General features: G+C 44.3%; 1 protein-coding gene across 2 annotated transcripts in view; it reads left to right on the top strand.

Moving 5' to 3' along the window:
- Window positions 1-12,312, top strand: part of LOC115092793 (zinc metalloproteinase-disintegrin-like batroxstatin-1) — a 201,580-nt gene that overhangs the window by 175,640 nt on the left and 13,628 nt on the right. For both annotated transcript variants that reach the window (XM_029604111.1, XM_029604112.1), the window contains 2 exons: window positions 5,085-5,165; window positions 6,723-6,798. In XM_029604111.1, coding sequence (XP_029459971.1) covers window positions 5,085-5,165; window positions 6,723-6,798 — 157 coding nt within the window. The remainder of the gene's footprint in view (window positions 1-5,084; window positions 5,166-6,722; window positions 6,799-12,312) is intronic.

The raw sequence follows: 12,312 nt of genomic DNA, 5'->3' as shown, positions 1-12,312 counted from the left end.
AATGATCAGTAAAACACAGACCATTCAATTTCTTTGTTAAGACCAGCAGGATGAATTGAACCTAATTCAAAGCTCTAGTGATGTTCACAGTGCATCAGCCTATTGGAGAAGTCACCCCAGAAGGGATTGAGGGGAGGATTTTAATCACAAAAAATTCCAAATCAGAGATAAGATGTTGTGCAGTAAAAACTGCTTTTCTGTACACCCTCCGACTTAATATCATAGTGATATTAAATCAGAGGTCCCAAAAGTAAAAAATAATTAAAAATTAAAAATTTTAAAATCAGCCCACAGCTCGTGGGTTGAAAACCGGATGCTTAATTTTGCCTGCGTCCGGTTTCCAAACCCGCGGCTGACAGTGGGTCCAAGAACTGACACCCACAAAACTGAGCGTCGGCTGTCAAACCCACTAACAGCCGCCACTCCTGTCAAAAAGGAGGCGCTAGGGACGCGCTAGTGTCCCTAGTGCCTCCTTTTACCACTGGCCCTAATTAGCATATTTTTATTTATCGTATCGCGCGCACAGGAAACTGGCCTGTGCGTGCACCAGGACAGTGGGTGCTCGCCCGCTCTCCTGCGTTTCTTTCTGTATTGGCCTGATAGAAAAAAACTGAAAGGTGCAGCTGCAAAGGTTAAAAGTGTTCAACAGGCATGGACATTGTTTAAAAATGCAATCCTAGATGTGCAGTCCATATGTATTCCACACATTAAGAAAGATGGAAGGAAAACAAAACAATTACCGTCATGGTTAAAAGGTGAGGTGAAAGAGGCTATTTTAGCAAAAAAAAATCCTTCAAAAATTGGAAGAAAGATCCATCTGAAGAAAACAGGATAAAACATAAGCATTGTCAAGTTAAGTGTAAAACATTGATAAGACAGGCGAAGACAGAATTTGAATTGAAGTTGGCCACAGAGGCAAAAACTCTTAATAAAAAGTTTTTTAAATATATCCAAAGCAAGAAACCTGTGAGGGAGTCAGTTGGACCATTAGATGACAGAGAGGTTAAAGGGGCTCTTAGGGAAAATAAGGCCATTGCAGAAAGACTAAATGAATTCTTTGCTTCCGTGTTTACTAATGAGGATGTTCAGGAGATACTACTTCTGGAGATGGTTTTCAGGGGTGATGAGTCAGACGAACTGATCGAAATCACTGTGAACCTGGAAGATGTAGTAGGCCAGATTGACAAACTAAAGAGTAGCAAATCACCTGGACCGGATGGTATGCATCCTAGGGTACTGAAGGAACTCAAAAATGAAATGTCTGATCTATTAGTTAAAATTTGTAACCTATCATTAAAATCATCCATTGTACCTGAAGACGGGAGGGTGGCCAATGAAACCCCAATATTTAAAAAAGGTTCCAGGGGCAATCCGGGTAACTATAGACCAGTGATCCTGACTTCAGTGACGGGAAAAATAGTGGAAACTATTCTCAAGATCAAAATCATAGAGCATATAGAAAGACATAGTTTAATGGACCACAATCAACATGGATTTACCCAAGGGACGTGTTGCCTAACGAATCTGCTTCATTTTTTGAAGGGGTTAATAAACATGTGGATAAAGGTGAACTGATAGATGTAGTGTATTTGGATTTTCAGAAGGCGTTTGACAAAGTCCCTCATAAGAGGCTTCTAAGAGAACATGGGATAGGAGGCTATCTCCTTTCATGGATTACAAACTGGTTAAAAGACAGGAAACAGAAAGTAGGATTAAATGGTCAATTTTCTCAGTGGAAAAGGGTAAGCAGTGGAGTGCCTCAGGGATCTGTACTTAGACCGGTGCTTTTCAACATATATATAAATGATCTGGAAAGGAATATGATGAGTGAGGTTATCAAATTTGAGGATGATACAAAATTATTCAGAGTAGTTAAATCACAAGCGGATTGTGATACATTACAGGAGGACCTTGCAAGACTGGAAGATTGGGCATCCATATGGCAGATGAAATTTAATGTGGACAAGAGCAAGGTGTTGCATATAGGGAAAAATAACCCTTGCTGTAGTTACACGATGTTAGGTTCCATATTAGGAGCTACCACCCAGGAAAAAGATCTAGGCATCATAGTGGATAATACTTTAAAATCGTCTGCTCAATGTGCTGCAGCAGTCAAAAAAGCAAACAGAATGTTAGAATTATTAGGAACGGAATGGTTAATTAAACGGAAAATGTCATTCCTTTATATCACTCCATGGTGAGACCGCACCTGGAATACTGTGTACAATTCTGGTCGCCACATCTCAAAAAAGATATAGTTGCGATAGAGAAGGTACAGAGAAAGGCAACCAAAATGATAAAGGAGATGGAACAACTCCCGTATGAGGAAAGGCTGAAGAGGTTAGGGCTGTTCAGCTTGGAGAAGAGACCGCTGAGGGGGGATATGATAGAGGTCTTTAAGATCATGAGAGGTCTTGAACGAGATGTGAATCGGTTATTTACACTTTCGAATAATAGAAGGACTAGGGGGCATTCCATGAAGTTAGCAAGTAGCACATTTAAGACTAATCGGAGAAAATTCTTTTTCACTCAACGCACAATAAAGCTCTGGAATTTGGTGCCAGAAGATGTAGTTAGTGCAGTTAGTGTAGCTGGGTTCAAAAAAGGTTTGGATAAGTTCTTGGAGGAGAAGTCCATTAATGGCTATTAATCAAATTTACTTAGGGAATAGCCACTGCTATTAATTGCATCAGTGGCATGGGATCTTCTTAGTGTTTGGGTAATTGCCAGGTTCTTGTGGCCTGGTTTGGCTTCTTTTGGAAACAGGATGCTGGGCTTGATGGACCCTTGGTCTGACCCAGCATGGCAATTTCTTATGTTCTTATCTCCTGCTCTGTCCCTCCCGATGTAGCCAGTGCGAAACACGGCCGTGTCAGGGGACCAACAGTGTCATCACAATTAACTCTCACATGATTCTATAAATCCTTGATAGATGAGCTTCTCCGCTGGGTGCTGGATGAACCTGTTGCAGATGTTTAGAATTCTTCATGCAGCGCAGATCCAGGCTCCACTTGTTTTCAGGGTTGTGATGGGGAGGGGCCATTTGAATGTCCAGAGTCTCATGCACGCACACACACACACACACAAATAATTCCCTCTCTACTCTTTATAAAATCATGTCAAATCTTCCAAATGTCCCTGCAACAAAGTCAGCCTGATACTGAATGTGAGCAGATACTATTCTAAATACTGTTCTTCTAGCAATAAATAAAACAGTCAGGAAATATTTAAAACTCACATTTCTTTTGCTCAGTACAAATTAAAAAAAAATTCTGCTGTCTCAGAATTACTGTATAATTAATTACTATTCTTCAAAAGATGGCTAGATGAAAAGCTTCCATGCACCTGCAACTACATTTTTCTTTGTTAGAGCAGCCAGGAGGCTGGAATAGAAACCTCACCTCATTGCTACGTCCTTCTGTCTTTCCTTCTCTCTGCCTGTCTGACTTTAAACAAAAGACAACATTGTTTTATTCTTAATTAGAAATCGATCCCCTGACCCTCATTGTTTCCAGTAAGGTATTAAACACACAATTCCTGATTCTATGACCTGCCAATAGGTCCATTCAAATCACAATTCTACCTCCTGGAAAAATATCTAGTTCACTCTAATGACTGCAGTCATGTCCTCTCGGTGTCTCTGCATCCCAGGAGATAATACCACTGGCATCCAGCCATAGCACTGGGGAGACAGGGGGTAAGTTAACATTAGGGATGTACAGAGGGACCGCATACGTTGCATTCGGTATTCATATTCGTTGGGGGCAGATTTGTTGCATTCGGCAAGGGGGGGCCCCCCGATACGTTCATGTGTTCATTCTTATTCGTTTCCCAGCTAAAATTTAATTAACTACAACCTCCACCCTCCTGCCCCCCCCCCCCCCCAAGATTTACCAAAACTCTCTGGTGGTCCAGCGGGGGGTCCGGGAGCCATCTCCTGCACTCACGCCGTTGGCTGCCAGTATTCAAAATGGCGCCAATAGCCTTTGACCTTACTATGTCACAGGGGCTACCGGTGCCATTGGTCGGCCCCTGTGACATAGTGAGGGCAAAGGTTATTGGCGCCATTTTGATTACTGGCAGCCAATGGTCTGAGTGCAGGAGATGACTCCCGGACCCCCGCTGGACCACCAGGGACTTTTAGCAAGTCTTGGGGCACCCTCCTGACCCCCACATGGTAGGAGCACAAGATGGCGCTGGCCGTCCATTGCTCCTACCATGTGATAGGGGCCAACGAATGGCACTGGTAGCCCCTGTGACATAGTAAGGTCAAAGGCTATCGGCACCCTTTTGAATACCGGTAGCCAATGGCGTGAGTGCAGGAGATGGCTCCCGGACCCCCCGCTGGACCACCAGGGAGTTTTGGTAAGTCTTGGAGGGGGGGAGGTCAGGAGGGTGGTGGTTTGTTTAAATGCGCTCCTTTAGACGGCCGAATAATTCAGTGAAGATTTGTTATATTCGTGGGGAATCGCAATACGTTTCGCTTCCCCATGAATACAACGAATATCGCCCTATACGTTGCGGATTACCAATACGTTGCAAACAAATGCACACCCCTAGTTAACATTAACATAAGTAGGAAGGACTTCTGTCAGCTTAAAAGGAGAGAATATGCATTGGCACCTCTCAGTCTGAACCAACAGAAAGGACTGCAGAATGGTCCACGTCACCTTCTCTCTTTTGAGATAGTTGTACTGTGCCCCCCTGACATTTTGGACTTCAAAATAAAAGGGGATCCAACAGGGTCTCTCTCTTTGTGATTTAATGGATTTTTTTTTTCCAGTCAGAGAACAAACAATATCATAAGCCCCTTGCTTACAAGATTACACATACAAACATGTTTAAAGAGGAATAGTTGGGGTTGTGCATGGGATAAACGTCCGTTTCGTTTTACTTTTGCTGTTGTTTTTGTTTCTGCGTTTTTTAGCGTGTGGTAAAATGCAGAAACTCAACGAAAAAAAAAATGTTGTGTCATTTCTGATTGGAAACAAAACAAATGTTGATGCTTTCAACCTTATTTTAAATGACCGTCTACTGTTAGAAAACCCCTTAGAAATTGCTCCTCCTTGCCATCTGCTTTGTAGGTGTGTATCGGCGGGGAGTGTGTGGATACTGAGACTGCTTACAGAGCAGAGGACTGTGCAGCTAAGTGCAGCGGGCATGCGGTAAGATCTGGCTTTTAAAGCTTTTAAAGGGGAGGAGAAAGGCATATGTTGCAGTTAGGGGGATGGGCAGGAAGAAGGGGGCATTTGAAAGGTCATCAGTGTCCAGTTGGATGTTTGTGAATATTTCATGCAAGCAGCCACCAAAACCAGCACCAATTTGCATTTATGCCCTTCTCCATAAAGTATCTGATGCATTTAAGCTGAATGAAAACCTATTTTCATTGGCTTTTCAGGATCGGTCAAAGATTAATAAAGGTGCACTGTACTTGCCAGTCATCCACATGGCTACTGCATGGATGATCAAACGCAGGCAGATCAGTCCTGGTTGTTCACCTCTCAAGTCAAGGCATTCTATGATTCTCTCCATTTCAAAAGGGAGTTGAAAACCAGGCCTGACTCACCTATTCCTCATGACCTAGACCTGCTCATTCCACAAGCCCTTCCTGCCATAGTGCTTCCTTACCTGATTTTGTACAGTAACAGGCCCATTCAGAATGGATGGCGGGAGAACGGGCGCTCCGTGTTGAGCGCCCGTTCTCCCGATGCGCGCCCAGCCACCTTTACTGGGCGTGCGATCCTATATTTAAATGAGGGGTCGCCCTAAAAGAGGCTCTAGGGATGATTACGCGCCCCTAGCACCACCTTGGCCCAGGCTCTGTCAGCGGGATCAGCTCTGTCAGCTCAGTTTTACCAGCGTTGGTTTTCCAAACCCGCTGACAGCGATCGCTGCCCAAAATTTGCCTGCCTGTCTGGTTCTCCTAACCAGATGGGCAGCCACATTTTTTTTTTTTTTTTTTACATTTTTGGTTCCTCCGATTTAATATCACTAGGAGGGTGTACAGAAAAGCAGGTTGGCCGCACATTTTACATTCAGAATCCCGGGTGACTAAGCCTCATCAACATGCATTTGCATGTAATGAGCACTATTAGTTTTCAGGGGGGTTGGCTGCGCATTTTCGAGGCGCTAAACCTCTTACAGTATAAAGAGTAGTAGATGCCCCTCGAAAACACGTGGGCAAACACGTGTTAAACAGTGCACACGGCCCAGCGCGCTTTACAGAATTGGCCCGTAAGTCTGGAAACATACGCCTGTCCCCCTCCCAGATTTCAATTCCACATAAGACTATAGGAGCACTACATTTTGATGTGGCAACGTTTTAGGTGTGGAGGCCCCATACGTTCTAAAATAATAAGTAAAAACTGAGCAATCGAAACCTGAGGCAAGGCCCCCACTAATTTTCTCTCATTGTTTAAAAATAATTTTTCCCAGGAAACCCTAAGAAATCTTGACCAACAGTTAGAAATGATTTCTTGCATGCAAATCCTTTTGAATACTTTGAAGAGCTATATCATCATCAAGGCTTTTGCATAAAAAGAGGATAAACAGCTGGGAGGTGGCAGTGGGAGAGGGCTGCTTGAGAATTGACTTTCTGGGGGACAAAGGGTTGAAAACCACTCACGTCAATGAAAAAGTCTGATAGTTTTGTGGGCAGTTATAATTAGGGAAAAGTCAGGATTTCACAAGCAGGCAAACGGCATTTCCCTCTGTGTTGTTAGGTGTGTGACCACCAATTGAAGTGTCAGTGTGAGGAAGGCTGGGCCCCACCAAACTGTGACAGCGCTTCTGGGAAAAGTAAGTACACGGCACCGCCTTTCCATGTCAAATAGCTGGAGTGTAAAGCAGACGTCAGACGGTTCCCTCCCGCTGCTGGATAACAGAACAATTAACATCGTATGTACTTCAGGCCAGCTCCGTGGCGGTGTCCACCGCAGCCACGTGGAGGAAGCGAGCTTTGAGTCCCAAAATTCCAGTTCAGGTTTTCTGCTTCCCAGGTTAGCTGGGGCTGGGGGGGGGGGGGGGGGGTGCAGCAGAGGCACAATTTGCCGGTCTTGGGACAGGAGCGGGGGTTCCCTCTCACTGCACAATAGAGACTAGAGATGTGTATCGTGTGATCGATCGTCTTAACGATCGATTTCGGCTGGGGGGGGAGGGAATTGAATCGTCGCGGTTTTGTGTTTTTAAATATTGTGTAAATTGTAAATCGGGGGAGGGCGGGAAAACCGGCATACTAAAACATCCCTAAAACCCACCCCGACCCTTTAAAATAAATCCCCCACCCTCCCGAACCCCCCCAAAATGTCTTAAATTACCTGGGGTCCAGTGGGGGGGTCCCGTTGTGATCTTCCACTCTCGGGCGTCGGGCGCGTTGATAGAAAATGGCGCCGGCGCTACCTTTGCCCTGTCATATGACAGGGCAAAGGTAGCGCCGGCGCCATTTTGGTTTCTGTTCCCCGACGTCACGAGCGTAGGAGATCGCTCCCGGACCCCCGCTGGACCCCCAGGGACTTTTGGCCAGCTTGGGGGGGCCTCCTGACCCCACAAGACTTGCCAAAAGTCCAGCAGGGGTCCAGGAATGACCTCCTGCACTCGAATCGTGTTGCCGTACGGCCGGCGCCATTTTGCTGTACGGCAATATGGCCGGCGCCATTTTGCTGTATGGCAATATGGCCGGCGCCATTTTGCTTAAAATTTTGCTTAAAATGGCGCCGGCCATATTGCCATACAGCAAAATGGCTCTGGCCGTACGGCAACACGATTCGAGTGCAGGAGGTCGTTCCCGGACCCCTGCTGGACTTTTGGCAAGTCTTGTGGGGGTCAGGAGGCCCCCCCCAAGCTGGCCAAAAGTCCCTGGGGGTCCAGCGGGGGTCCAGGAACGATCTCCTATGCTCGTGACGTCGGGGAACAGAAACCAAAATGGCGCCGGCGCCATTTTCTATCAACGCGCCCGACGCCCGAGAGTGGAAGATCACAACGGGACCCCCCCCCCCCCACTGGACCCCAGGTAATTAAGACATTTTGGGGGGGTTCGGGAGGGTGGGGGATTTATTTTAAAGGGTCGGGTGGGTTTTAGGGATGTTTTAGTGTGCCGGTTTTCCCGCCCTCCCCCTTCCCTTCCCCCTTCCCCCGATTTACGATTTTTGACGATAAATCGGGGGAATTCCTATTAAATATCGCCTCTAACGATTTTTGACGATTTAAAATATATCGGACGATATTTTAAATCATCAAAAAACGATTCACATCCCTAGAGACACATGCACTGAGTGATTTTAGGATTCTGGAAGGAGCCCTGGCGCGCGGTCCCTAGCTGAGGACTGAAGCTGCAATGACTGCTCTTTCATGGCTACTCTTCAGTGTTTATTTACATTCTCTAGGAGCTCTGTTTCGTACACTTGGGAGTTTTCTATTGCATTTATGCGGATGATTTGCAATTTATTCTGCCTTTTCCATCTCCTCATCCCTTGCCCGAATAAAAGGTCAATGATTGGCTGACAATGATTCAGTCCTGGTTGTTCAAACATAAATTAGTATTAAATGTTAAAAAAAACAAAACTAGTTTTATAAATCAGTCCTAAGCCTGTGATGGAATCTCAGCAGATTAAATTTGGGGACACAATTATTCATGTTGTCACCAAGATAAGAAATTTGGAAATTCTGCTAGGAGATTCCAATTTGACACTGAAACCTCATCTTTGATCTTTGCCAAGGTATCTGGTTTTTTTTTAAATTGCAGACTATTTGTCCTTTAAAATCTTTATTGTCTCCTATGGATTTTCGTTTGGTAGTCCAGTCTTTGGTGCTGTCCAAACATTTTCTTGGGTTACCTAAAAATCTTGTTCATGTGCTGCAGTTAATTCAAAGTGCTGCAGCCATGGTTGTCACAGGGGCTATTTCTCCACTGCCTACATGCTCTTCATTGGCTTCCCACAGAAGATCAAATATTTATTTATATATTTATTTCGTTTTATGTACCGTCACCAGGGGCCCATCGTAAGGGTTCACAACAAGAATGAAAAAACATCATACCTAATCTAAAATACATAATAAATAAACCTAAAATACAATGCAGGTAACCTAAAAGCAGATTTGAGTTCAAATCAAATCTAAAGACATAGATGAAAAACAAACCTTAAATTCTCTAATAACATCTTAAAACATCTTAAAATTATTGGCTGCTACTAAGAACATAAAATAACGGTTAAAATGAACAAAGAGCAATAAAAATTCATCAGGTTGTCTCTTCATACAAGCAAGCTATCATCAAGATAAAAGCATAGCATTAAAATACCTTGAATAAGCCTCACTAAAAAGCCATGTCTTGAGATCTCTCTTAAACTGTTTAAAATTGGACTCCAGTCTAATGGCTGCAGGGAGCACATTCCAAATTTAAGTTGCTAAACTTTCGTGTTTAAATCTTTGTCCCATGATCATTTTCCTCTGGCAGATCTTACTGATCTTTATGTTCCATCTGGGCCCTTGCTTTCTGAAGGTCAGCCTTTTCTAAGTGCACCATCTGTTTCAAGGACCAAATTACAGCAAACCAGATTGAGAGCCTTCTCTCAAATTGGTCCAGTTCTTTGGAATAATCTGGCATCCTCTTTAAGAATGCGTGAAGAATATATGATTTTTAGGAAGCAGATTTCTGTAAGCTGAATTATATTATGTTTTATCTTGTAATTGTTTTGCTGTGTATTTATGTTATTCTGGTGTCTTTATGTAAGTTGCTCGGTAGCAGAATATACGTACAATAAGTAAATAAATAAATAAAGTGCATTAGGAGAGGATATAGCAAAAGGAGATACAATCCCTGGATAGTTGAAGGCTCAAGGCATCAGCTCCATGCTCTGGTTGTGACTGAACAGGAGGCCCAAAGGAGCAAGACGAGCCTGCTGAGTCACACTTCCCACCTGCCCCTCCAACATTTTACATACCATATTTTTCGCTCCATAAGATGCACTTTTTTTCCCCCAAAAGTAGGGGGGAAATGTCTGTGCGTCTTATGGAGCGACTGTAGCGACTCTCCCTCTCGCGCACCGTCCCCCTCCTCCTCCTCCCAATTCAGCCCAATCAGTATGGTGGAACAGGTCAAATGCATGACACATTTTATCATAATATATATAGTATATTACCCTCATGATTTTCTAATATATCTAAACAAATGAGAAGGAAATGGCCTGTACTGACTTTGATGCCATGTATCGTCTTCTGCCGGCAGAGCTTGAGCTTCCTGCCGGTCTGCTGTTCCCGGGGTGCCGCGGGGTGCATCTTACTATGAAGGTCGGCGCACCCCAGGAGCAGCAGACCTGCAGGGAGCTGTTTGAACTGGAGGGGCCTCCGTAGCGCACGCAGTTCAAACAGCTGATGTTTGACCTGCGCCACGCCGAGCTTCACTGTAAGATGCACCCCGGGAACAGCAGACAGGCAGGGAGCTCAAGCTCTGCTGGCAGAAAACGATACATGGCATCAAAGTTTTTGGTTAGTACAGGCCATTTCCTTCTCATTTGTTTAGATATATTAGAAAATCATGAGGATAATATACTGCCTGGGATAGAGGACACATGATACAAACCTTTACTTTTTTAGTTCATGGTATAGTTCAGTGATTTATGATAAAATGTTTCTTACATATGAAGCAATGTGGATTTTCAGAACTGATTAGCAGTTTTTGACAGCTGAAATTAATGATAAGCAAATAGAATTACTGCCTGTAGTAATTAAGTGGCTACCTGTTGAAATATTAGGACAAATTGCTCTCCTAATCAGTGTAATATAGCCCTGACTATTTATTATTGAACTTTGGAGCAGTCATGAAAGTTTAAAATAACTGGTGTGAGAGAGCTGTGTGTATGAGGGAGAGAGTCTGAGTGTGTGATTGTCTGTGGGTATGTATATATGTGAGGGACAGCCAGTGAGTTTGTGTGTGTGTGTGTGGGGGGGAGCTTGAATGTGCGAGAGCCTGTGGGGGAGAGAGCTAGTGAGTGTGAAAGAGCCTGTGTGTGTATGTGGGGAGGGGAAAGAGCCTATGTATGTATGTGAGGGAGAGAAAACCAGTGAGTGTGAGTACCTGTGTGGATGTTCTCTGCCTTACTATAAAAAAACAAAACCGAAAAAATATCCCACAGACGGCCACCAGGGGGAGCTCCGTACAGAGCCCATCATGGGGACAGAATTTTGTTTTTCTTATTTTCCTCCTCTAAATCCAAGGTGCGTCTTATGGTCAGGTGCGTCTTATAGTGCGAAAAATACGGTATTTCATTCTGTCCTGCTGTACATATCAATTCCTTCAGAAAAAAGTCAAAACACATGAACAATCCACAATATAGTTTAAATCAAATAGAACTTAGCCCAACTTGGCAAAAACTCAGGGTTGTTTTCACCCATATCCACTGAGGAAATTAATCAAATATCACTTCCCATGCCCACAGCTCTTCTCAGTGAAATTCAAACGAAATTTGAAAACTTCAAAGCAGATCCAGGGACTTTGGACTTTTAAAAAAACTAAAGCAAAGCCAATGAAATCAATTTTGGATTTTTTCAGAAACCTGAAGCAAATTCTCAGATATCTGCTTCAGATTTTTTTGGATTCTCCTTTTAACATAAATATGTCTATATATACACACACACACATACACACTGCAAAAAGGCTTCTATAGGTAAAAACAGTGTTTTGTGCAAAGAAGTGGTTTTTTACAAATTGCTTCACCTGTTATGCAGATAAACATGTTCACATGCACATTTACCAGGAGTGAGTGGAGGCTAGGGATGTGCAGCAGGGACGGATATGTTCGATTCGGTATTCGTATTCGTCGGGACCCAAATCCGTTACATCCGTTTTCGGGGGACCCCGATTCGTCCATTAGTTACGTATGGTATTCATTTCCCATTAAAGTTAAAAAAAACCCAAAACATCCCAACCCTTTAAATATAATTAACTACAACCCCCCACCCTCCTGACCCCCCCAAGACTTGCCAAATGTCCCTGGTGGTCCAGCGGGAGTCCTGGAGCATTCTCCTGCACTTGGGCCATCTGCTGCCGGTATTCAAAATGGCACCAATAACCTTTGCCCTTACTTTGTCCCAGGGGCTACCGGTGCCATTGGTCGGCCCCTGTCACATGGTAGGAGCACAAGATGGGGCCAGCCGTCCATTGCTCCTGCCATGTAACAGGGGCTGACCAATGGCACCAGTACCCCCTGTGACATAGTAAGGGCAAAGGTTTTGGTGCCATTTTGAATACCGGCAGCCGACGGCCCAAGTGCAGGAGATTACTCCAGGACCCCTGCTGGACCACCAGGGACTTTTGGC

Source organism: Rhinatrema bivittatum, chromosome 5 (assembly GCF_901001135.1).
Source record: "Rhinatrema bivittatum chromosome 5, aRhiBiv1.1, whole genome shotgun sequence".
Taxonomy (NCBI): domain Eukaryota; kingdom Metazoa; phylum Chordata; class Amphibia; order Gymnophiona; family Rhinatrematidae; genus Rhinatrema; species Rhinatrema bivittatum.
The sequence above is the reverse complement of the archived record's forward strand: the minus strand, read 5'-3'. Positions and strand labels throughout refer to the sequence as shown.